Genomic DNA, 26,895 nt, shown 5'->3' with positions numbered 1-26,895 from the left:
ATGGAAGCTTACCAGAACAGGGATTATGACATATTTATTTATGTCGATACCCACCCAGCACCCAGCCTAGTGCACAGTAGGTACTGAGTGATTATTGGTATTTGTTGTTAAGCTTTGTCACTACCCTAGGTACTCTATTATCCTGTTCATGCCCATCCTCTGTCCCTATGCTTTCCAGGTCACGAGTACTGTACAGAAAGCCATCATGGCTTGATGGTGCAGAATTTGTCCAGACCCCACCTCCTAACCCTCAGAAGCTTCCTGCATTAAAAGCCACCCCGTGCAGCACCTGGCTTTCTAGGAAACCATACAGCTGCTGGGCCCCGCTGCCAGCACCCAATTCCTGGAAAGGGGTGACTGAGCAAGTCTCTCCCTCGATGTGTGGTGGGGGATGAGTGCCAGGTCTCAGCCAGGATCTTGGACCTCCCGGGAAGACTCCGATCCCGCCCCTCGGCCAGAATGGCGGTCAGGTGCTTGAACACGCGCACTGGTTCGAGGTTCTCTCCGGAGAAAACACTCATCTACTGGCTCCTCACTCAGAACGTCAGCGGCCACCACATGGGCACCCCACAGTCTACACTGTTGCTGTCACTCCCAACCCACCGCCTGTTATTCGCCTGATGATATGGTGTTATTTCCTCTTCCCCTATTACAACAGTCTTTCAAGGGAAGGGTCATGTCTGCCTTGTTCACGTTTTTTGCATCTGATGCCAGGAACACTGTGGGTACTAATACATGTTGGAGGAATGGAAGAACAAGAGAATTCTGCAGGATTTGTAGCCTAAATCATATAACTTTATACTTAGGTCAAGGCAAACAAAAGCACATACCTCAAGTAATTTAGTTTGTCTCCCACGCCAGCCCTTGTGGTCATAGGGGTGAGCTATGGCTTTAATGGGAGGATGGCAAAAGAAATAGCTCACTATTTCATCTGTTGGAAGGACAGCGCCAAATACATGATCCAGCACCTCCTTAGCATGTGCTGTGGATCACATCTGTCAGTAAATAATCTTCCTCTTCCCTGCGGAGGGGGACCCTTACCTGCCCTGCTTACTTTGGGTTTGACTGTATGGCTGGCTTTGGACAATAAAATCTATGTGGAGATAATATGTGCCACAAACAAAAAGAAACTCTTAGGGGCTCAAGGTGTCTTCGCCCTCCTGGACATCGCCCTTGGCCCTGGACACTGTGCGTCCCAGACCAGGGCTGCCTGTCGCTGGGGTCTCACACCCACAGTCCATCCCTGCCTGGGGCAGAGCTGCGGTGGGCCACCTCACGTAACACTAGCCAGAAACGTGTATGCAGCCACTAAGATTTGGGGTTGTCATTGCAGTAAACCTGACACAACTCATTATACTCTGAAGTACTGCGCACTGGTGACATGCAGTGAACAATACACATACGATTCCTGCTCGAAGGAGCTCACTCTCCACTTGAGGAGGGAAACCACCAAAAACCAAGTAAATTATGAACCATGATATGTGCCGCGAAAACAGAGGCTTGACACACATCTGCTACCATCCCAGATTTTTAAATATGATTTGCCATGTTACAGGGACATGAGAGGAAGATTCTACTCACCTATGGCTGGCGCTTCTCTTTTGGAATCTGAATTCTGAAACTCGTCAGATTGCCCTTTGGCTTCAAGGAAGCATAAGACCCGTAGGGGATGTGGCTTTACTGACCATGCAGAGCCATGTGGAATGTCACCAGCCGTACCTTGCTTTGTTTCTTGCCTATCCTTACCTTCTCTGCAACCTGACTCCAATGACACATTTTTATGATTTGCATTTTCTATATTTTTGGAAACTGATTCAAATTCTCTATGGTTTATAGTAAGAGTTTAAATTTGCCACTCATTTGTCACAGGTAATTAATATAAATTATAAATTACTAGGATGGGAGCATATTTTGGGATTATGATTATGGCATGATGGATTAAATTACAATCTTAAAATTCTCTGCTAAGAAACAAGAAAATATTTCTCCTCACAAAGAAAAATCCCTTCACCAATGTTGTTTCTTTTGGTTGTTGAGTAATTTCTTTAAAATATTGTAAGATGTAAATTTCCAATAAAACTCTTCTCCCATAAGACCAGAAGAAGGCAATTAAAATAAGACCCAATCATCTAAACATTATAAATGATATATCATTCTAATTATTTCACTTAAAATATACAAATAAATATTTAACACACAAAAAAATTTACCTGCCCAGATGAATTTTTCTTTGGATTTCTTAAATGCCTTTGAGATATAATTTACATACTATACAATTTACCTATTTAAAATATATAATTCCCTGGTTCTACTCTATGAATGAATTTGTGCATCCAGATCCATGATCTGAATTTAGAACGTTTTCCCCTAAAAGAAACTCAATACCCATTAGCAGTCACTCCTCAGGCAGGCCCACCAGCCCTAAATAACCTCTAAACCACTTTCTGTCCCCAAAGATTTGCCTACCGTGAACTTTTCCCATAAAATGGAGTCCTATAACGTGTGGTCTTTGCGAACGGCCCCTATAATGAATATATGTTGAAGGGTCGTCCACTTTGTGGCACATGTCAGTGCTTCATTTTTTTAGTGACAAATAACAGTGTGCGGATATCGGCCACGCTTTATTCATGCGTCGGCTGGAGGACATCGGGTCACTCTCACTTCGGGCTACTGTGAACAATGCAGCCGTGGGCATTTGTGTACAGGTTTCCATGCGGTCGTGTTTTCATTTCTGTCGGGTGTATGCCTAGGAGGGGAACTGATGGGTCCTACAGCGCTATATTTAACTATTTTCCAAGGCACGGGTAAAATTTTAAAGGCATTAAAATATAAAATCGCCAAACATGTCTAAATATACAAAAGTGGGCATAGCTCCTACAACTATTTTAAGACCGAAGACTTAAAATACAAAGACAACAAACAGGTTTGTCTTTGCATTGTTTTCACTCAGTTTGTGACTGAACTTTTTAATATTTTGAAAGGAAAATTTCAGTCCAAAATTTAGAAATTTAAGCTATTTTTCAATAACAAGGCTACTAAAATAAAATCTCTGCAATCCATTTGTCTTTGCCACAGAGAAACAAACTCCTAAAGCCACCTGGGTATCGCTGGTACTTCACGTTCCTACTGGGACTGTCTAGAATGCCCGTTGTCACCTTGTTTCCTAAGCCCTCAACTCGTTTTCACAGCCGTCTTTCATTCATGTCACGGGGTCTCCTTTTTCTCAGGGGTCACATGACGGCTGAGCTCAGGAACTCTGATTCCATCTGCCACACCTGCGCGCTGTGACGCTGCATGACCCGCCCGGCCGCGAGGCGGGCGGCCCAGGGCGGGAGGAAACGGGGCGCCATCATTTTGCCTCCTCGACCACGGCACAGTGACTATTTCAGTAACAAAGTGGCTGAGGAATGGATTTAAACTTGGAATGTACAAAATGGCGTCTCCGTGGCCACAGCAATGAGGTGTTTTTAGCCTCGTTTTGTGTCCCCCCTCCGCCCCCCCGGCAGCGGTGTCACTGAGCGTCCCCTCCGGGCAGCACGGCGCACAGGGCGGACCTGTTCTCCTCCGGGATGTGCAGCGACATGAACTGCAGGGGCTCCGCGCACTGCACCAGCCAGCCCTGGCGCTCGCTGACACGCGACACGTCCACCTTCAGGAACTGGTTGGGCATCCGGCTCCACAGGACGTGCGACAGGAACTGCACGTGCAGGCGCGGCGGGCACTGCGGCACGGGGTTCCTGTGCTCGCTCTTGAACAGCCCGGCAGACAGCGGCATCACGTTCTGGGTGGGGGCAGAGGGAGAGGGCTGGTAAGGCTCTGGGGCGCGGCCACCCGAGTTCTGCCCGGGACAGGGGCAGTGCAGGCGAGAGACACTACGCGCCGGAGCCCCGAAAGGACCAGTGGAGAAAACGCCGCAGGCGCAGGTGTAGGGCCCGGACGCCCCACACGCCCAGCACCCCGAGAATGCCAGCGCAACCAAGGGCGACCCGCGACCGGCGTCTCATCACCAAGCTGGCCCGCAGGGGCACGCGGCAAGTCTGCAGCTACGCCCAGTGCCACACATCCTGAATCAGAGGTCATTCCCATTTCTCCCTGTCCTTTGTCACCCACTCGTCCGTAAACCACGCACTCACTCACCATCGGCTTTGCCAGGTTTCAGTACCCAGCAGCACACCAGAGACGGGAGAACAGGGAGCGGCCGGCGTCAGCCGAGACGCGACAGCACGGAGCTGACGGTCATCGGCTGACACGCTCTGTTTCTCCCCACCTTCCTCTGCCACCAGGGCACGTCTTCAGCCACCTGATTCCTTCAGGCCAGTGTCAGGAGAGTGAGGTCTCCAGCTGCCAAAGCCTACGCATCCACTGTGACAGTGACACCGCCCTGCCCCTTCTGAACCTCAATGCCACGGGCCCAGCTTCCCGCTGCGCTCGGGCTCCTCCGCCACCATCCGCACACAACCTCACCCGCCTCCTCCTTCCGGTCCTGTCTGCGGCTGGGGGAGCCAGGCACCATTTTAGGGACTGGGAACAAATCGGACAAAATGCCCTTGCAGAGCTTCCATGTTTTTAATTGGAGACATAAACACAATCGATAAGTAAATTAAATAGTCTATTAGAAAGGAGGCCACGGGGGAACTAAAAATCACAGGTAGGAACCAGAATGCGGGGTGGTCATAATGAACAGCATGGTCAGAACAGGTGTCACTGAGACGGCGACAGTTAAGGAAAGACCCAAAGGAGTAGAACGATGTGGATGTGGGCGGGGGGAGAGATTTCCACGCAGAGGGAACAGTCAGCGCAAAGGACCTGAGGAGGAAGGCTGCTCGCCGAGTCTCGGGGTGACATGCACTGACAGTGCGGAGAGCTGCAGGAGATGGGGCCGGAGGCAGGATCCAAGGCCGTTTAGGGCCCGAGAGCCATTATGACACCTCGGAGGTATACTCTCAGGGGAACGAGGTGTGTCTGGGTTTCAGGCAGTAGCATGGCACTGATTTATATTTTAAGGTAGCGACAGTCACTCAGATTGTTGAAGGATAAACAGATGAGCAAGGGTGAATCATGGAAGCCCAGGAGGCAACCCGAGAAACCTAGAGGGTGACGGGCAGTGTGGCGGGCGGTTGGTGGGCCATGGAGTGTGGTCAGAGGGTGCAGGATTTTCTGGCGATGGAACCAGGGCTCGAAATGGAAAGGAGGAATGTTGAGGAATACTTGAGGTTTGGGGCCTGAGCAACCAAATCTGCTATAAAATGACCTGGAGTATGTAGCTCATCAGGTCAGGAGGAGGGGCGAGTGACAGTCAAGCGGTCCCGATCTGAACACATTCAGTCTGCCACACCTATAAGACCCTGAAATAAAAACGTCAGACAAACCAATATACGCATTGGAGTTCTGAGAAACTATCAGTTTTGTTGAATTAAAAAAAAAAAAAAATCATACAAACTTGCTGCCCCCTTTCTTGAACTTTCCATCTTGAATTCACTATAATGAAGGGTTTCGCACCATTCTGCAGTCTTATGGCAAGGCCCCTTTAGCCTGCATGGCACTGGCCTTTCTGGGGTGGCTGGGAACCTCACTTACAAAGGCAGGTACTGAGCTCACGTGGTTTAAAACATGTCCAAGGTCGCCGAGCCAGCCTGGTAAAACTGTCTACTGTATCCGCCCTGGAGTGTGCCTGGCATCTCAGTGTCTATAACTGCAAATTTCCCCAATTCCTTTCTCCGACTTTCAACGAGCTCTTCTGCTTATGATCGCATGAGAATCCCCCCATCGTCCACACTAAAAATTTTAAATTATTCCTCGATTCTTCATTCTTCTTGAGTACCTGAATCCAATTCATCGACAAACCTCATTAGTCCAATTCACTATGAAATTCTATTAATTTCTCCTCTAAAACACCTCCCCATTATCACCGTCTCCCCACGACAGGTTCCCGGGCTCTCCTCACCTCGTCCCATGGAGACGGCACCACGGTGGTGGTGGCAACTTGTCACTGCCTGTTCACATTTGTGAGAGTGGGTGTTTTTCCCCATTAACTGTTAATATATTCTCCCTAATAGTTTGATTAGACTCAGCCCCCCCGCCTCACATTTCTGTGGGTGGCCGCTGTCTACGTCATAGGTGCTAACTTCTTAGCATTGGAGGCTTTTCAACTTGAACCTGACCCCATTCCTCTGCGGCCTCATCCGGAAGGCGGCCCCTGTTACAGCCACGCCGAATTCCTTAGCCTGCAGCCCTTTCGCGCTTACGGATTTTGGCTTTCTCTCGCCTTCCGTCAAGAAGGCCCTCTCCTGGTCCACGCGCCCGACGTCTCCTGTTCCACAGCTAAGAATCAACACGAACGCCTCCACTGCTTTCAGCTTTCTGTGATCCACCGCGCCCCACCCACATAGTGGTTGTCACTCTGCACGGCTCCATCGCCCCCGCTCCCGAAGCTCCGCGCGGCTCCGTCGCCCATGCGCCCGCGCTCCCGACGCTCTGCGCGGCTCCGTCGCCGGCGCTCCCGCCCGCGCGGCTCCGTCGCCCATGCGCCCGCGCTCCCGACGCTCCGCGCGGCTCCGTCGCCCGCGCTCCCGCCCGCGCTCCCGACGCTCCGCGCGGCTCCATCGCCTGCGCTCCCGCCCGCGCTCCCGACGCTCCGCGCGGCTCCGTCGCCCGCGCTCCCACCTCCGGCTCCCCGCCGCGCCCCGCGGGCTCCGTCGCCCGCGCTCCCGCCAGCGCTCCGACGCTCCGCGCGGCTACGTCGCCGCGTCCCCCGCGCTCCGACGCTCCGCGCGGCTCCATCGCCCGCGCTCGGCCCGCCGAGTCCCGACGCTCGCGCGGCTCCGTCGCCGCGCTCCCGACGTCCGCCCCGGCGCTCCGTCGCCCATGCGCCCGCGCTCCTGACGCTCCGCGCAGCTCCGTCGCCCGCGCTCCCGACGTCCCCCGCGGCTCCGTCACCCATGCGCCCGCGCTCCTGACGCTCCGCGCGGCTCCGTCGCCCGCGCTCCCGCCCGCGCTCCTGACGCTCCGCGCGGCTCCGTCGCCCGCGCTCCCGACGTCCCCCGCGGCTCCGTCGCCCATGCGCCCGCGACGCTCCACGCGGTTCTGGCCTCGCACTTCCATAGTGCGGCTCAGCCTCAGCGCTTCTGGCCTGTGAGCTCGGTGATCGCTGAGCTGTATGTACTTGGCATTTTTTTGTTCTGCACAAGCCTCGTTTTACTGGCAATGATATTTATGACTAAAGAGAAGTCCTTTCTAGTTAATTACGTTCCCCCAGTGACCTTAAAGTGATTATAGAATTTTCAAACAAGGCTTTCTTTTAAAAAACAATTGATATGATTAATAGCAGTACTAAGAAAATATTGAATTTATGTAAGAAGAAATAAATGTTATTCCCTAATAGAAAACAATCCAATTATAATATCCAAAATGAGTCTTTCTTACCTTAATTCTTCCCAACTCAAACTGAAAAACATTGGGACTTGTAGCTTGTGCAAAAACTGCAGGGAATAATTTGGTACTCGGCTCCACCTTAAAAAAACCAATGAATTGGATACTATTAGTACAGGAACAAAAAACGTATTTTCTCCTCAACAACTAAAGGACACTCTGCGGAAGGGACCAGAGACTTCTCCTTTCTCTCACATGGACACTGTCTCTCAGTAATTATTTGGAGCATTGCATTTCATTACCACACAAACATTTCCTGAGGGATGTACTGTTTGCTCTGAAGGGCTTAGGGCACAGTTATTATTCAAACAGAAGTAAAAACAGAAGCCATGTTCATCTTCATTTTTTTTCTAATTCACTTTCTAATCTTACAAAACACGTTTCCCTCTAACAGGTAAGAAGGTCTCCCTCTGCATGACCGGTACCTGGTAGTACGTGCTCAGCTCCTTGCCATTGGCCGTGAACGTGAGCAGCCCAGTGGCTGCGTCCACCACGCAGCCGATCTCCAGCCCATTGTTGCCGCGTCCTTGCCCAGGGCTCATGCTCTCGCCTGCACACACCATGTAGCAGTTGCTGCGTTTGATGCTGAATTTCAAAAAAACATGTTTATCTTTGTACAACCACAGATGTAATAGGAAGCATGAATATTTTGCAAACTACACCTAAATTTTGCTGCGCAAGCAACAAGCTCATGCCGTGATGGGGGTGCACATGGCCCGAGTCTGTGACTCTGAGCGAAACTTCGCTGACTTCAGTGGACACTGACTCAGGTCTCACGTGTCCCTATATTCACACCTGATGGAGATGGGCCAACGAGTTGGAACCAAGAACTGACCTGCATCTTCACTCTAAGAACTCAAACCAAACTGGCCCTTCTTCTGCAGTTCAAAAATGTTTAACTATTTAATAATCATCCAAATCTGTAATTTTCATTCTCATAATCTTTTCTTTAACCACTTGTTCTGAGTTGAAAAGCATTTGTATCAAAACACTATTAACATCCTCAGGCAGCTTCTCCGTGAGCCACCAGTGATTTGATATATTTAAATGTTGGCTAAAAACATGCCCCTTTATGGACATTCGCCAGTGATCTGTCATGAGAGACAGACTTTGCCAGAACAGACCCAGAACCAGTGGTGCTAACGAAGAAACCCCACCTAAGTTTCACCCTCATTAAGGCCTTCCCTAGAGGTGATAATGGCACTTAACTTATGCTTTCTCTGACACTCTACAGCAAATATATTAATAAGACCAGCAAAAAAAAAAAAAAGAAAAGGCCAAAGGTAGGCAAAGAACAAGAAGATGTGAGAGTCAGTTTCTGAATACTCAGAAGTCAGCTGTGTTTCTTTGCACCGCTTATATAAGATTCAACAACCCTTCCCTAGAATTCATTCCTACACCAAAATCATCAGGTAGCCCATCCCTCTATTGAGTTAGTTCCTTATATTGTCACCTTCTCTGAAAATCAGATATGTCCCCCAAGAAGATTCCTGGAGACAGGCGGCTTGGGGCCCCCATGCGGATGAGAAGCATTCTTCACTGGGGATTTTTGCCAGGCCCACCATCTCAAGGGCTAAGTTCAAGTGTAAAACCTGAAGGCAGGAGAGTGAGCTTTCTGGTCACCAAAAATGAGGTGCAGGTATAAAAGAAAAGCAACGTATGGAGGACTACTTCTACGAGACCTGTCGCAGCAGGTCAGAGAGGATGCATGGGCACGAAAGGTGGATGCAAATGGTCAGATCTTCTCTTGTCTAATTCTGCAAGGAAGATAGCTTTCTTCTTTTTTGAAGGATTGGTTTGAGTTTGGTTTGCTTTACAAATGAGAAAAGGATGGTACAGAAAGTGTAACTGACTTACCCAAAGCCACACAGCGAGTCAATGGCCAAGCTGAGGAAAGAACCCACTGTCCTCAGTCTGAGTACAAATGTGTCCACGTGGTGTAAACCCAACATGTCCTCACACTGTCTCCCACCATATAACCGGCTCCCAAGACACGTACCAGACCACACGCAAACTCCCTCACTCGCCCATCCTAATCCCAAACGCGGCGGCTGAGTGTCTGAGCTGCGCGTCATGCACGACGGCGCCCGGACGAGTATCTGATTACTACCCAAAAAGACGCACTGCTCTGACTGTATGAGGTTTTCACTTTTAATCTATTCAGATCCGTTACTGGCTTATAGGAGCAACGAAAAAGACGATGGCAGTAAGGGTTTGAGTATGTTGTCCCTGTAAGTAGAAATACTACGCTGGGCATGAACTCCAAGAAAAAAATTCCTGGGTTTATTGACACTTTCATCAGATGTCATTCATGTAAAAAAGTAAAAAAAAAAAAAAAAGAAAGAAAGAAAAGAAAAAAACAGAAAAACTGACCTTTCGTGCACTTTTCCTTTTTCGTCGCCCAGAGTAACGGTTACTGTGCGAACTCTGTCCAAGTCAAAGCCCGTGTCATACTGGTGGAAGTCGGACGTGATCCAGCCCACCCAGACGCTGGCCGGCTCTTGTCCAGGGAAGATTCTCACAGAATAATAGTACTGTCAAGGCAGCGAGACCAGGGGTTGGCAAAGTAAAAAAGAACACCCCCTCCGACAGGCAACGTCTTTGAATTGCCGAGGAATATATTTATGTCTTTGTTTAAAATCCTTGGGCCTAATTAAAATGTTACAGGCACCAAGGACTGACACTGCAAAATAAGAAAAATCTCAAAACAGAGATCTTGAATTAAATCAGAAATATGGGGAAAAAAGAAAAGACTCTACCTGAGCAAGCATGTGAAATGAGTTGAGGCTTCTTATACTCCCCAGTGTGTATGTACGTACGTTGTGTGCACGCGCGTAACATGTATACCAAATGTATGTGTACATCTACAGTTTATTTTTGAATTAAAATCATCAACTATCAGGCAGTTGAGCTTCAGATTCTCGCAGCTTACACAGTGTGCTAACTTATGCTGGAGGTTTAAGCCTGTCACCTACCTTCAAATATACTTTGTCTTCCCTATTTAATGTGTATTATTTTCCCACCTTAAACTTAATTTGAAATAGTCAGATGTAATAGGTGAAAACCAAGTTTAAACACAGGCACTCCAACGGGAACACAACTACCTGCATTTTAGGAAAAGTTGTTTTGAAACTTTTAAATGGCAGACAGCAAAACTTGACTTCTAACAAGTATAATTAATGATCTTATTTTAGACATACCACTAAGGTAAAGGAAATTCTACTTATTTGTAAAATTTAGGTCACAGATACAAATTTTTCAAGAAAAGGGACAGTGAAATCAGGATTAAGGGTGCCATTAAGGATATTTTTCCTAAAAAACTCTTATTTTTCAATATGCATCAGAATATACATACATTTTTCAACTTTTTAGTCCCCAAAATGTAAGCAAATATTTTAAAAAAATAAATGTGCTAAATAGGATGATCACACTGAACTCTCTGAGATGTAATGCACAATAGGAGAGAAACAGAAATGAAGGACCTGCTGCACCCGCCTACCGTGGACGTCTGCATCAGGTAGTCGTAATCATCCCGATCATCCGCGAGCACGTCTTCTGTGAGCCTCGCAGAATGGCTTGTGCTGTAATCTGGTTTCGTTCTTCTCAGCAAAAATCTGAAATATGTTACAGGACTAGAATGAGCAAGACTGAAAGTCTGCCTACAATCAGTTTAGTAGAGTGGTTCCCACCAGGGTGATTTTACTCCCCTGTGGACATCTGGTGACTTCTGAAGATACTTTGGGTTGTCACGGCTGCATGGGGCGGCACTGGCTTCCAGTGGGTGGAGGCCAAGGATGCTGCTAAACATCTTTCAATGCGCAGGGCAGATTCTCACAACAAATAACTGCCTAGCCTAGAGTGTCAATCATGCTGGGGCTGAGAGATTCAGACTGGGTACAAGAAAGAATGCTAAAATAAGTTGCCAGAAAAAAATATTATTTAGAGAAAATACTGTTTAATTTTCAACCATGAATGTAAATATAGACATCTCAAAAACTAACTTTAGAGAGAAAGTAATTGCAAAGTATATATATCTGATAAGGGATTGATATTCAGAACATATAAAGAACTCCTCAACTCAACAACATAAAAGCAAATAATTCAATCCAAAAATGGGCAAAGAATTAAAAAAAACATTTTTCCAAAGATGATCTAAAAGTGACCAATAAGCATGTAAAAAGGTGCTCACTGGCACCGACGATCAGGGAAATGCAAATCAAACCATCAGGAGATTCACTGCGTACCTGTCAGAATGGCTGCTATTAAAACAACAGAGAGTAACAAGAGTTAACAAGAACATGAAGAAATCTGAACCCTTGTACAGTGGTGGTGAGATTATGAAATAGGGCAACACTTTGAAAAAATATGAGAGTTCCTCAACAACTTAAAAGTAGAACTACCAGCAATCCGACTTCTGGGTATATAACCAAAATACCTCAAAGCTGGGCCTCGAAAAGGTATTTGTACAGCCGTGTTCACAGCAGCACTACTCACAACATCCAAGAGGCAGAATCAACCCAAACATCCATGAATTAACGAATGGGTAGACAAAATGTGGTCTACACACACAATGGAATATTACTCGGCCTTAAAAAGGGAGGACATCCTGACACGGGCTGCAACATGTTCAAACCTTGAGGACATTCCACTAAATAACATGTCAGTTGCAAAAAGACAAATAATGTATAATTCCACTTGTAAGAGGTACTAGAGAAATCAAAGTCACAGAGAGAAGTAGAAGGGTGGGTGACCAGGGCCTGGGGGAGGAGGGAAGAGAGTTGTTTAATGGAGGGAGAGTTTCAGGTTTACAAGAAGAAAAAGTTCCGAAGATGGGGACACAACCATGTGAAGACACCTGACACTGGTGGCCACTTAACTGTGCTGGATACTTAGAAATTTTAAGGAAACTAAAAGTGGTTAAGATGGTAAATTTCATGTTACGTATTTTTAACTACTATAAAAAATGTATACGATGTAACTACTGGGATAGATTATGTGTGTGATAACAAATTAGATGACAAACAGGTTGCTCTATTGTCCCCTGTAGAACCCTCTGTGCGTAAAGAAGGACGGAGAGGAAGGAACCCTGAGCGGCACCCCGACCTGCCGCCATCGCCCTCCCACGCCAGCACCGGCACGTCACCCTGCACGCGTCAGTGACCTCTGTTTCAGGCGAGAGGGCTTCTCCTGGGCGTAATCTTTGTGGTTATTAAACTCTGCTTTCGTAGCTTCTTTGTCTTTGTCGACTCGATCGGGCACCAGGTGGCCGTGAGCTGTCTTCATCAGAACCTCGAAGTCAGAGTCCGCATCGTAATCCTCCAGATCGTTCTTGGGCCCAAAGAGGCCGGCCCCAGGCAGCCCCCCAGCCGCCGTCCTGGAGAAGACCTCGGCGCACTCGATGGGCATGCTCAGGCGGTAAAACGTGATGTCCGTGCTGCTGTTCTGAGAACCAAAGGACTTCTGCGTGACCTTTAAGCACGGGGAACTGTCCACGGTGCCGTCTATCCTGGTCACCTAGGGAACGATGAAGCAACCGTTCAATTCTAAGCATCATTGTCAGTTCCCTGGATCTGAAGCTTACGAATGGGCATCAAGCCCGTAAAACCCCAAACAGGGCCACACGTGGCATAATTTAGAGGTGAGATGGTTGAACGCAGGGGGCACCTTGTTACAGACACACAGAGTTCTGTGTCTAACCCAGAAGATGGCCTGGGAGATTCAAGTTAAAATCTCCTGACACCGCCCATGTGAAAAGAGAATTAATAATTACTAAGCAGTCTGATCAGCTACTCAGAAAGCATTTAAAAGCAGAGGCTAATCCTATGCTTAGACTCTACTCCTGTGTAACACACAGGGGCCACCATTTGAAGTGACGATAATTTTCCAAATAGAACTCCCATGTGTAAAGATCTTCCACTCCTAGTTTTTGGCAACGGTCTGACATTCATTCATTCGTTCATTCATTCATTCATTCATTGTCTGACAATTAAAGAAAAAGCAAACCTCAATATGTTCATGATTTGATGGAACTTGGAGAAACTGAGGCAGCCGCTTGCTCAGCCACATGGTAATGTCCCTGTTTGTGTTAACGGCGAATGGTTCGTAGCCCTCCTGTAAGCCACAGATGGTGAAATATTTCAAGGTGCTCACGTCCTTTCCGAAGTTCATCCTGCCCACTTGAGCCACCCCAAGGCTGCACACAGGTATGAATCCTGGAAGAAAAGAAAGTCCAATTCTTCAGTACCATTAGCACGAGATCCTGTTTAGTACGGAATTATCAAAAGTACAGGCCCAGAACTCTTGTCGTTGTGAGACGTCACCCTGAGGTGAAGACAGCAGTGAAATAAAGAGAGAACCAACAGTAAGCATTAGATGTGAGGGCTAGAAGACCAGTATTTGACTTTAGCATCATAATTTACTAAATGCAGCCCCTAGAGAAGTCCCTTCTTCACCTCGGACTTCTGCTGAGAAATGAGATAACTGCCAAGCAGCCCCAGCCCGCCGGGGTCTTAGGGTGCACAATCGCAGAAGGAGTTGCCCATCCCACAGCCCCCCAGCTCAGGAGTGCATGTGGCTCTTACAGAAGCGAAGCCAGAAAGAGATAAGCGCCAGCGTGTGCTCCTCCCCCACCTTGCTAAGCAGCTTGAAATGCACAAACGCCAAACACAGTCTGAGCTACAGAACTCTTTACACGTAACTCAGAGAAAATGGGATTGGAGTCAACATTTTAAAGGTTTTATCCACTGATAGCTGATATTGATCTTTAAAGAGAATTTCGCCTTTTTTCCTGAGGTACGCTAGGTCTAAGCATAAAAAAAGAAACATATGCACAAATAAATATTTGGACACGTTGTTGACATCCTGCTGAAACACCTCCCTATCTTTCCTTTCGATGTGCGTAAAGCAAGGTAGTGCGCGTCTACCCTAAATGACTGAGACATGGAATCAAAAGGCAAGTTAAAGGAAACAAGACACTAAATCAAAAGCAAAGGCAATGGGCGATAAGGGGAAAAATAAAATAAGCTAATCGAAGTCTGCCAGGGTTAGTAAATCTTTTCACTACTTAATAAAAGGGGAAACTACATTAATTCTGTCAATTGTTTCTTCGAGTTCTTTTGAATTAATTGTCTTTGGCAAGGGGATGAGATGGCACCTTTTGGGGGGGGCGTGTTTACATACTCTTCATTTCTTTCTGTAATATTTTATACAAATGTTCAAGTAATCAGCACAATAAAAAAGCTCAGTATTGAGATGCAGATGACACATGAGAAGACCTAATTTATAGATCGAAAGAGCAATGGATCCTAAGAGTGGCCTAATAATTTTCCACCATTACGATTCAGACTTCTTCCCCTGTTGAAATTAGAGGCAATAAAGTAATATGATAATAGCACAAGAGGATAAAATTACTTATAACGATTTTACCCAGTTTGTATTCATCAATATATACATTCAAATAAATGGTCACGTAACAGCACTATCAGCCAGAAAGGACACAGCCCGCCATGGTCAAGGAAGTGTGAAGAATGAGTTTCTAGTTAAAATTTTAAAAGCCACAGCCACGTCTGCAGCTGTCACAGCTCTTGAGGCAGTAACCAAATACAAAGTTGTTGTTCAAGATAACTGTCCCCCAAAGAATCAAAGAAAAGGAAGTGAATAAATACAACAGATCTGAGAAAACCCAAACTACAGTTCCACAAACTGGCAAATCTAACCTCCACTGGATATAGACTGGGGGGACCGAGGCAGAAGTAGCTTCTCAGATGGTGAACATTTATTTGTTTCTCACCACTTTATCTGAAGAAGGAATTCCTGCCCTTTAAGCGAAGCTAGTGGATGTAAGTATCTGTGTAGCATATTGTTGTGACTTTGTTATATTAATAACAATTTTTCTGTACGTTTGAAATACTTTCATTTAGAAAAGCAGGTGACTAGCATTGTGCACAAAGATTAATGGCCTAACCTGTTCACTATGGCTATGCTTACAATCACAGAATAGTCTTTTGACAATAAATACACGTTTTGGGGTAATATGGAATACTATTTAGTCTTTGAAAATCTGATTTTCAAAGGTTCACTAATAATAGAAAAAATATTCACAGTAAATATTACTCGATAAAGAAAGATATAAGATATGGGTTATTTTAAAAGATGGGAAAACTGAATGAAGATTTTTGTCAAAAATGTTTTAGTGGGATTTTTTATGTCTCTCAATTTAACAAAATTTCTTCAACAACTATATATTTTATTATGAAAACAAGTGATAGCGTTTGTAAAAATAAAATGCTAACTCAATAAAATGGGATATATTTACATCTTTTTCATAAAGAAGTGTTTAAATGATGTGGTTATAAACTGACCTAAACCGCATGTTCCTCAAATTGCTGGAGTTCAAGTTCTCAGCACTGGTGAGTGGTGGGTTCAGATCGAGAAAGTTTGCTAATTTGACCTTTGTTAAGTTACTTAAATTCTCTAAGTTTCAATACTTTCTTCTATAGCATCTCCCCCATACATATGTTCATTAAACTAAGTTTAAAGTGGGGAGAAATGGTACAAGACACTAATTATCGATAATAAGAGAATTGTTAGTTATGATATGACACAAGATTAAATAAGTGCCGTCGTTAAAAGTCATGTGTAGGACTCACCAAGATTAAACTGCAGAGAGAGAGAAAACTAAAGCGGCAAGAGAAAACTGGAGAGCGCAGGTGAAGTGGCCCAGGTGTTCACTGTACTATCTTATGCTTTTCTGAGAGGCTGATATTTCTCAAAATACATAATTTGTAAAAAAAAAAAAAAAATCAAAAGTTATGTTTTTATGCCTTGGGAAAACATTTCTAAGATTAAGTTTAAAAGGTGGCAATAGAAAATTCTTTTAACATCTCAATTTTTTAAATGAGAAAAATTCATTAGAAGTCGAGTTTCTCTCTGGGTAGTGAGAGATATGTATTACTTGTAACTCTTTTTACAAATATTACTATTTGTAACTATTTTCATTATTCTCTTTTGTATTTTCCAAATGTTTGTGAATTATTACTTTCATGATCAATAGAGAGATGTAATTTTTCACTGGTTTATGGCAGTTATACACTTGCGGGTGGTACTTTTATTGCTTTATTATTTTGCTCCCCACTAAGGGAATGTCCTTTGTGAAAGTACACCTATAACTAGGATTTAGTATATGTGTTTTCTTTTTAATTTAAATCACGTAGAACTTAAAAATTAAATCATATTCTGACTTCTGAAGATGCGGTTTTAATGTGTGCTATGATAATAAAACAGCCAATATTTCTAAAAACTATGTTTAAAAGTTAGCGTGTACGCAGCAGGAACGCCTAGATGGCAGGCATAGGCGATGACAGCGTGCAGACAAACGACAGCCACTGCGCGGCCACCGCGCGGCAGAGGACCAGGGCCCGTCGCTTCTGCCTGCCTAGGACCCAGAAAAGCGCCCTGCTCGTAGAGGTGCTGACGGGTGAAACGCCCAGCGCACAAGCGCCCCGGGCGGAGCTCCGGTCACCGTCACCCAGCGTGTCCCTGACGCTCGCCCCACCGCCCCCCTAGCGAACACTAACAACCATCCGATAGAAATCACTGTCAGGCTCCGGGCGAGGAAACCAAAGTCTTCGCTTAAATCACTCGCTCTCACAGCTCTGTGGCCAGAAGGGAATCCCAGGCCACCGGAGAGCAGAGACTTCAGGCTTTACGGGCCCCTCGGTCTCCGCCAAAACTACTCAAGCCTGAGTTGTAGCATAAGAGAAGCCAGGGACAGTCTATAAATGAATGAACACGGCTGCGTTCCAATAAAACTTTATTTACAAAAGCGGGGGGCAGGCTGGGTTGGGCCCTCAGGCTTCGGTCTGCCAACTCCTGCTCTACGCTACTATTCGGTGTTGTCTCCCACTCAGCAGATAGCTAACAAGTCCCCACCGCGTGCCAAACAGTGGTCTCGGCACTGCAAACACAGCCATGAACAGAACCAAAAAGAGTCCCAGACTTTCTAGAACTTGCCTCTGTGGAGGGAAGACAGATAATAAGTAAACAAATAGTTACCCATATACATATGATAATGTCAGGAAATGATAAATGCTTTTAAGACTGCCTGAATGTTTGCCCAAAATTGCTCATGACAGGCTGATAAATTATCACTCTGAAAACTGCTCCACAGCAAACCCCGATAATTGAGATTCAATTGTTTCTTAGCATGAAGTAGGCTTAACACACTAATGTTCGACACGACAAGACAAATTTCCATAAATTCCTGCACGTGGCCCAGCACACGTAAAATTCCGGTCCTAGCTTCCTTTGCGTCCTCGACCTTCTATTCCAGTTACCTTAACTGACACCGTGCCAATAACGAAGCCCGAAGCTGTCCGAGGGAAGTGTGAGTTAGTACACGAGTCGGTTGCTGGGCCTGAGTCGGACCCACCCTAACCAACTGTATATCTATTAAAACAGTAGCTGCAGCTTGTGGCTGAACTGCCTCCTTCAACAGAAGACAGATGCTTCGGCAAGTTTAACTTTCTCTGTCCGCAAGCCTCTCTGACCCAGAGCAGCGGGGTGTGTGACGAGCATGCGAGTCCAGCAAAGGAAGAGGCAGCCGCAGGATGTGGGGGTATGAAGCAGACGTGAGGTCTGCGGTGGGCTGCAGTGAAAAGAAACCTGGTCACAAGCGTACCAGCTTTTCCTAAGAACATACGGTGTCAGACTCTGAAATTTCTGAAATACAGATAGGAATCCACATGTATGACCCAAACCAAACGGCCAAAAGCAGATAAAAAATGGCCAATATTACACTGAAATGTAAATCTGAAGAATCTGATTAAGAGTAAGGAAGGGTAACGCTTACGGTGGCTTCCTTTGTGCCAGACGAGCACGTTCCCAGGGACTGACTGCCCACAGCCCCCGCGGCTGCCGGCAGAGCCCGGCCCCAGGCTCTCTCCACGCCACAGCAGTCTGCTGCCAAATCCCGCAGAGGACTGAACCTCACATTTGGGCTCTCTCTGCCTTCAGGAGGGGCCAATCCCGTCCAAGGGCTCAGGCCTATGTGGATAATCTTTAATGATGAGCTCAAGGTCCAGTGGCGGGTAGCCTAATCCTAAGGGCTATCCCCACCACAGTCCCAGGCTCCACTCACACTCAGGCAGAGAGGGTCGCATAAGGCCAGGCGCCTGCAGCGGGACCAGCGGAGATTCTGCCCACAGCAGAGTTTCCTGGGCTCTCCCCTACACCGAGGATGAATGTCGTCAGCTCGCCAGGGCCCGCGTCCACACACGCCCCCTGCTCTGCTGCTCTGTCGATGTGACAGCCAGAAGCATCTTTTAAAAGTGAAGATTTGACGTACTGTATACTTGAAACTAATAATAAAATTTTTTAAAAGTGAAGATTCAATTAATCTGGTGTGTGTGTGTGTGTGTTTATCTCAAGATACACTGATGAGATAAAAGAAAAACAAAAACAAAAACAAAAACGAATGGAAGGGAAGATCCTAAAAGAGGCTCTGCCACACGGAAGAGCGTCTCAGCTCAGAAAGCCCCCTCCAGAGCTCGGAGAACACTCTCAACCCTGACCATGTGCGTCCTGGTCAGTCTCGCTCCTCTATCAGAGGCCAGTGTCTCAGCAGTTTGTCATCTGTCCGGTTAACACATGAGCGTTAAGGTTAGGTCTGTGCTCACCAGGGGATGGTGCAGTCCCTCGTTGGAGAAGAGGTCTGTAGCCTTTCAGAAAAACTACACCCTCATGCTTACGCAAACCCTGTCCTCGCCCGGAACTAACTGAATGCCTGTAGCGCCACCTGGATTTAAGTGGATGACCCCAACTTTTAAAGACTTTAGTGATTTTCTTTTTGATATTATCCGGGAACAACTTATATTGCTCAAGGTATCATTTCAGTTGTGCAAACTATACAAATGATAGAGATGTCAAATGTTTAGCTGTGTTTTCTACCAAGCTGATCAGATGTCTACAGTGTGAGTGTGTATATCCATCTGTGTGCATGTGTGTGCGTGTACATACACATACATATGCAGATGTATGTATTTTAGATACAGATTTTTTCCCACCATCTCACCGCACAGTTCTCTGGGATACTTTAATAGCCAATGTGTATGTCACTGAGCTGACTGTCTCTGCAGCAATAAAAAGGAATTATAAAGACGGTTTAAAAAAAATGCCAAATCAAGCACAGCACAGCTATGAAGGCAAGCTGGGTATAAGAACAATTTGAAAATAGAGCAATTAGGAAACATTGTTAGTACTTCAGCAACCACAGTATGTTCCTATGCTAAAAAATCTGTTCACCTATGTTAATGGTTTTTGAAACTTGCTCCTTTGAGCCCTAGATGTCTCGGGGGCTCGCTCAGCATTGATGGGTTCACAGCCCGTCTCAGTGCCTCCCATTAGCTGTACCCAGAGAAGTTCCACTGAGTTCCTTGTTGTTCGGGAAGCTGTGAAAGTTAATTGGGAGGGAAAGGAAAAACTCCACCCCCAAAAGCACTCGAGTACCACACGTAGGGACAAACACTTTCCATGGTAGAAAATTTTAAGTCATGACCGATCCCTAAACGTTAATAGTAATTTTCATGACTCCATAAACCATAACCTGCCTTTAAAAAAGGACACTTCCCTAACACGGCCGGCGGCCAGACAACTCACCAGAACGCTGCGTTAACTCTACAACAGACATTCAGGGTAAGTTTCAAATCTTTTTCTTTTTTTTTTAATTTTAAAAGCCACTTGACTTTTACTCTGAGAGTCAAAAAGCAAAGCTGTTTACACGACTGTGCCACTCGGACTCACCACATCGCTGCCACAGTGACAGATCTCTGCAGCGCACTGCAGCATTGGCATCTGTCACCATAGGTGGCATTTGTCACCGTAGGCAGCACGGATGGGCATACCCAACTGTCATCAATCTAACATCATTTTGTGAATGTTTGTGGTATAGACAAAGAGAACTCACACAGGCACGTATGGTTTTTAACTTCTGAAGAAGAAAAGCATGGTATGCATACATTTTTAAATAACAACCAGTTAAAAAAACGAAATCTCGGGTCATATACAGGATGTAGTACTGGCCGGTACAGCCAGAAAACGCACAAGGCCCTCCCACCGCCCTCCTGCACGCTGACGCTCCTGAAGACAGCGCCAGAGAGAGGGATAAAATGCTGGGGTGAGAGTGCCGGTTTCGCCACCCAGAGACACAGGTGTGAAAACAGAAATTAAACTAAGCAATGCGAACTTCCTCTTAATTTTGAAATCTGTGTTGGGAAATGATGGCCACACCTGCTCAAAAGCTTGCTGAATAAAGGAATGTCGACCTAAATGCAAATAATGAGCTGGCTAACTTTTTGCAAGTTTACACAATATTAGAAGTACCGATTGAAGTGTACAAAATCCGAGACTACATATATCTAAAGGCCGCACTACATCCAAGAGCCATTCTGTGAAAAACGCGTCAGCTCATTCTGAAATGAGATATGTACACAGTATTTTATCAAACACTGTCTTGTTTCCATGCCCCGGAGCGGCACAGTCAGCACTTCGCCGGAGGGCGTAAGGGTGCTATACCGGTGCTGTCCAGTAGGGGCGCCACCGCCAGAGCTCTGCATTGACCATTTAAAATGTAGCTAGTGCCACTAAGAAACTCATTTTTAACTTTATTTAAACTAATGTAAATTGAAATAACCCCAGTGCCACCTTACTGGAAGTGCAGTTCTGAGGGACAAACGCCTTCTCGTTTGCTCCTTGAGGGGTTTTCCTCTGCCACAGCTCTGAGCAAGGCCACCTCCGGGGCCGTGGCAGAAGCGTCTGCCATGCACTGCGCTTCCACAGAACTTTCCGCATTTCTTTATTTTAGAATTTCTCACTGAACGGGAAGTATACAAGTGTTGGCCTCCCCGGTACACTCTAATCTACGTAAAGACAGGACAATGTTTTATTCATCTTTGTCCTCTCAGCATCCAGCAGAGGGCCTGATACAGGGAAGTTCTTGTCACATTTTTGCTAAATGAATGAACAAAAAGAAGAGATAAGCAGCTGATTAAACAGGGAAGTTCTAAATGAAAATTTAACACCTGCAGAAAATGATCTTTTTGCCTGTCATTTATTTTCTTATCACGCTCATAAAAGCCATTTCTACCTTATTGAAAGCAGCTCAGTGATACAGACGGCGCGTCCACGAACACAATGTCAAGGGTGTGTGATGGGAAAAGCTGTGTGGCGTGCACGCGCCCTCCGGCCACACCCCCATGCATGACGCTCCAGCACAGCCTCGCGGGGCCGCCGGCCTGGGCACGGCACTTACCATCGCCGGTGTCAAAGTCCTTGAACGCCAGTTCTGAGCCCGAATCATCAAGGAGGATTTCACCGTTCAGCGTGAACATCATGGTGTGCTCTGTCATGTCAACCATACACCCTACAACGTCGCCGGCTTGCCAAGAGCGGCCGTAGTGCTCATTGCCCTGGTGCCATCGCTGGGCCTAGGACGGGAGAGTCATTGGTCACAGAGAAAGACAGAAGAACTACACCCCCCCCACACACACACACACTACTATGGACTCACAGTGGCCCCTCCCATTACCCAAAGCGGCAAAAGGAAGAACCCCAGCCAGCAAGTACACCCGTCCGCTGCGAGGCCCCACGAGAGGGGGTGTCTGAGAATTCTAAGTCCTATATTAACTTTGTACGTTACTGACTCGAGAAAAATACAAATGCTATTTCCTGATTTTCAGTCTACTCCACATACTTTCTATTAAAAGAAAAACTATGTTTTTAGAAATGAGTTTTTCTCTCTACAATAAATGCTTCCCAGGATCTGGATTGTTTTTCTCTACTTCCCAAAACATAAAGCATTATGAGCAGAGAATCGAGATGGGAATTATCACTGAAAATGACATTCTAATTTTCATCTGTTTCAAAATATAATTCCATTCCTTAGAACCAACTTCACTAATACTTCAACAAAACAGAAATCGAGAAGTGTTTCAGTACAACAATAAAACCAAGAAAAGAAAAAGCTTCAAACCGAACCTAAAAACATTCTGTTTGCTGAAATAACAAGCTAAAGATTGAATATAGATGCCAACACTGTTTTGTAAACACAGGTGAAACTTCTTATTATGAATAATTTGAAACCTTGTTTGATGTGACTTTTCAATCTCTAGTATATGCCACTGATTTATAGGTACAAAGTTAGAGATATTAATTATTTTGTCAGGTCATCTTTAACTTTCCCCTTAAGCGTCAGCTTCATCGTGAACTAGCATGTAACAGGGCACAGCCACCAGTGCAAAACAGCGATACCCTTCTCAAGGATAATCCAGTGTACTTTTTAGGAAATTCATTTAAAATTTACTTAAAAGGTGTTAAAGTTTTCCATCTGAAATAAAAAACAGGATGAAAGAAATGTGATGTTTCAGAATGAAGTGGGTCAGCCGTCCCAGAAGACACAGGACTAATTTCTAGCCTAGAAATGCTTCCCACATGTGTATACCCAAGTACCCAACTGTCAAATCGCCACGGTTGCTTATTCTAATTTTCTTTATCTAATTAAAAAATTTTCCCTAATATGAAAAGGAAGACAAATTCACTGAAGAAAACGAGAATAAAAATAAAAGAATAACATATCTATAATTTTATCAACCAAAAATGACTACTATTATTCTATCGTGGCTATGTTTATATGTACATATTTTTATTTTGAATATTTAAATTTGTATACAGATAATATAATCTTTAAACATTTAGTGATTTATAGATAGGTAAAAAAATAGCACCTGACCAGCACCCCCCCACCCCCCTGCTAAAGACGTGAACATTTCTAACAATGTCGAAAACGAAAACTTTTCGTGGTTATAAACCACATCGCCTTAGGTATTCTTGCAGTTATTAAAGATGCGTACCCATCATCAATTATTGCTTGAGGAAAAATTTCTTCCATGGGATCACTGTGTCAAAGTGCACGCATTTTTCATTAGTGTGGGTATTTTTTAGCACCTCTGACAGACGAGGGTGAGTTATCTTTTGGGTAACAATTTCACTGCATTTGCGGGGTGATGAACTGTTTTCCAAGTTCGTGCTCCGGGAGGTGCCCATGTGACGCGCCACCCCCTCCGCCCCGCAGGGATCGCGAGGGTGGGGGGCGCAAGGTGCACGCGGGGTGCGGGGCACGGTGCGCACTCACCTTGAGGCCATCGAAGGCGAAGGCGCGCTCGTCCGAGCCCAGCTCCTGGTCCGGCTGACAGCCCGGCCTGCTCCAGCCAACACGCATGTCCCCGGCGGTGACAGCCTCGAACTCGAAATACCACCGCCCGGCCCGCACCGCGTACGTCTTCTCGGCCCGGAAGATGCGGAACCTCTCCCCGGTGCGGCCGGCCGCCTCGGCGCGCGCAGCTGCGGGTGTAAGGAGCCAGGTGACCACGGACGGGGCGCGGCGAGGCGGGGGCGTCAGCGGCCTCGGGAATTAGCCCCGCGGCGACAGTGTCCACGACACCAGGTGCGTGCCACTGTGTCCGGCTCGCAGGGCGCACGGGGCTGCAGGGACAGACTGCCAGGAGGGAACGGGGGCCCTTCGCTGTGCAGCATCGCCTGCGCCTGGGCGGGTCGGTGGGGGAGGACGAGACCACCGCGGGGGTGTGGACGGCAGACGAGGGTGACAGACAGACACGTCTGCGTAGGACTCGGCGGGCATCACAGGTGGAGAGGGGGCGGCAGGGAAGTGACTGGGAGAGAAAAGGCTCAAACCGCGGGGACGGGACCTCCCAGGGACTGCCCGGCGGGCCGCGAGGGCCCCACCCTGGCCTTCGCCGCAGCAACACACACGCACATGCACATACACGCACTCATGCACACACATACACACACGCACACACACACATGCACTCACGTTGTGTTTCAGAGATTTGGGAGAAAGACAAAATGTTCTCATCTGACATCGGGATCAGGTGGTGCAAAGGGAGGCGACATCTGTGGGGGTGACATCTGTAGGGGTGACATCTGTAGGGGTGACATCTGTGGGGGTGACATCTGCATGAGGTGACATCTGTAGGAGATGCACGTGAGTTGAGAGGGCCAGGGGTGCGAAACCTCAGACCTCAGAGCCTGGGAGCCCCAGGAAGTCACAGGGTCAGGGGATGGGGTCCAGCGAACTGACACCTCCCGGGATACGGTCAGTCAGCTGGGGTCGGGCTTAGATAAGGAGAAGGAAACAGAGCGCTGAGACCACAGTCACACAGCTAGCGAAGGGCAGAAGTGGGGAGCGGCCTCAGGCCGCGTTCTCTGCGCTCTGCGTAACTGGCTCACAGTGTGTGGCAGGGCTAAGAATCAGCTCTCACCTGCTCTCCTTTTAAGAACTGGGAAAGACCTCATAAAAAAGTTTAACAGCCTAACCACCAATTCGAATGATAATCTACATCATCTTTAACAGTCTAAGATCAGATTGAAGTAAAAAATAAATGACTATGAGATCCTAGCACATAATAGTTCATTTAATGAAAAGATCAACTGCAGCCTTTTGACGGCACTTGTGGTGATTATAGCGCGTGCAGCTGAAATGCACGTGCTGAAGACCCTTTCAACAGCTGAGTTAATTTTCTGAAAAGCAACTTTGTTTTTCCACCTTCCTCCCAACAACGCACATGCACACACCTTACCACCTAGTCTGCTCCAAGCAGCTCTCAGGCCTACAGCAGTGACAGCCCCAAACTCAAATGCCACCATACATGTGTGTGCGTGTGCGCATGCACACGCACACACACACGTCATACAATACATTCAGACATCATCCTGCAAAACAAAGGCACTGGCTCCCGCCAAGACGGCGGAGCAGGTGAACACGGCGCTCACCACCGCCCACAACCACGTCCGTGTCATAACTAACTACAGAGCCATCAGCCTGGGAACCGTCTGAGACCAGCCGAACAGCAGGCCTACAAATTAGGACGTAAATAAAGCAGCAGCCATGTCGAGACTGCAATCCTAATGAAAAAAATTCTGCATTATGTATGTATTACAAAAAAATGAATGCATTAAACATAGCTTAAAAAGAAGACGTTTGTAATACTATATGGAGCCCACGGCATGCACAAAATGCTCTGCTATTGATACATTCTGGTTGGGGATGGACAGGGGCCTGAATGAGAGAAACAGCTCTCTCGTGAAGGGTAAATAATCCCATGTCTATTAGTAACTGAATGATTTGTGAAAACCAGGTCAGTAAACGACTTCTTGACAAAAAAAAAAAAAAAAAAAAAATTAATGCTACATAGAAAATCACTGTAAATGGGCAATACTGAAAAAAGGAAAAGTCAAATTTTCAGAGTTAATACTTCAGTAAACAGCACACTGATCTGTTGCTTTCTAAAATCATGGTTGTAACCTTCCCTAACGTAATGTAAGAGACAGGATATGAGCTGTGGCCTGCACAAATGTTTGAAGATTACTTTCTAGGAAAGAACAAAGCTTTTATGTAGGTATACTTATTTTTAATTATGTCGACATTTGCAAATAAAATCATACATTATATTCCTAGTATGAACTAGTAGATAAAACTCCCAATTTTCTAAGGATGGACACTCGGTTTTTTAGAATTCTAAACTACTGAAAAACTCACAGGTTCATTTTCCCTTTTTATGTTTCCACGGCAATGGATTCCACTAACGTAGCATGCTCAAGGAATGCAAACTAACTTAAATATTGGCTTAAGTCAAATATGTTGGAAGGTGAACTTGATACACAAATATAAGACTTCCTTAAAAGCCCGCTAGCAATTTCTTTTGGTTTTAAGACTTACCACTGATCCTCTCCACCGATATGGGTGATAAAAATAGGAGTGGGGCTCTATGAGGGACGTGACAGTGCGGGACTCCTTAGCCCCGCTATTTTTTCCCGCCGCACTGTCCTCACACTGACGAGACTCAGTGTGAACTTGGAATGGACGTGCTCTTCACGGAGACACCATTCGACCTTCCTCAGACGCCAATGTGGGCCACCGCTCTGGTTCTGCGCTTCTTACGTTAGTTTAGGAGAGAGTGCAACCATGGCAACATTGTTTCTTGATAAAATATTAATACTAAATGAAAATCTGAATCAAAAAAAAAAAGACCCAGAGAATCTTAACGAGCTTCTTTTGGAAACCCTGTAGCGTCAAGCAGCCGGGCACAAAGTGGGTGCTCTATCAACACTCGCTAAATTCAATCGGGGAACAAAGACTCCCCAGAGCCCAAGCCCGCGGAGATGGGCTGTACCACGGTCTCCAAGACATGCAATTCTCAGACTCTGCTGATTTTAAACACTCTGCATTCATATATGTTTGGTAGGCAATTCTAGCTTGTGTAGTGTGTTATATAAATGATTTCTGTGTTGTTATAATGAATATTTTTTAACTGACATTAAAAAATGAAGTCAGCATATATATTCCTAATGCACTTATCAAGGCTGTTGGTATTCAAAGAAGAAGAAATTCAGGAA

General features: G+C 46.1%; 1 protein-coding gene across 7 annotated transcripts in view; it reads right to left on the bottom strand.

Moving 5' to 3' along the window:
• RYR2 (ryanodine receptor 2) overlaps nucleotides 1–26,895 on the bottom strand; it is a 525,506-nt gene that overhangs the window by 164,940 nt on the left and 333,671 nt on the right. For all 7 annotated transcript variants that reach the window (XM_036235620.1, XM_036235621.1, XM_036235624.1 and 4 more), the window contains 9 exons: nucleotides 23,612–23,820; nucleotides 21,734–21,908; nucleotides 13,432–13,640; nucleotides 12,590–12,942; nucleotides 10,928–11,042; nucleotides 9,802–9,962; nucleotides 7,854–8,013; nucleotides 7,423–7,509; nucleotides 3,555–3,781 (listed from right to left, as the gene is read on the bottom strand). In XM_036235620.1, coding sequence (XP_036091513.1) covers nucleotides 3,555–3,781; nucleotides 7,423–7,509; nucleotides 7,854–8,013; nucleotides 9,802–9,962; nucleotides 10,928–11,042; nucleotides 12,590–12,942; nucleotides 13,432–13,640; nucleotides 21,734–21,908; nucleotides 23,612–23,820 — 1,696 coding nt within the window. The remainder of the gene's footprint in view (nucleotides 1–3,554; nucleotides 3,782–7,422; nucleotides 7,510–7,853; nucleotides 8,014–9,801; nucleotides 9,963–10,927; nucleotides 11,043–12,589; nucleotides 12,943–13,431; nucleotides 13,641–21,733; nucleotides 21,909–23,611; nucleotides 23,821–26,895) is intronic.

Source organism: Rousettus aegyptiacus, unplaced genomic scaffold, assembly GCF_014176215.1.
Source record: "Rousettus aegyptiacus isolate mRouAeg1 unplaced genomic scaffold, mRouAeg1.p scaffold_m13_p_18, whole genome shotgun sequence".
NCBI lineage: Eukaryota > Metazoa > Chordata > Mammalia > Chiroptera > Pteropodidae > Rousettus > Rousettus aegyptiacus.
This window is presented reverse-complemented; position numbering and strand designations above follow the sequence as displayed.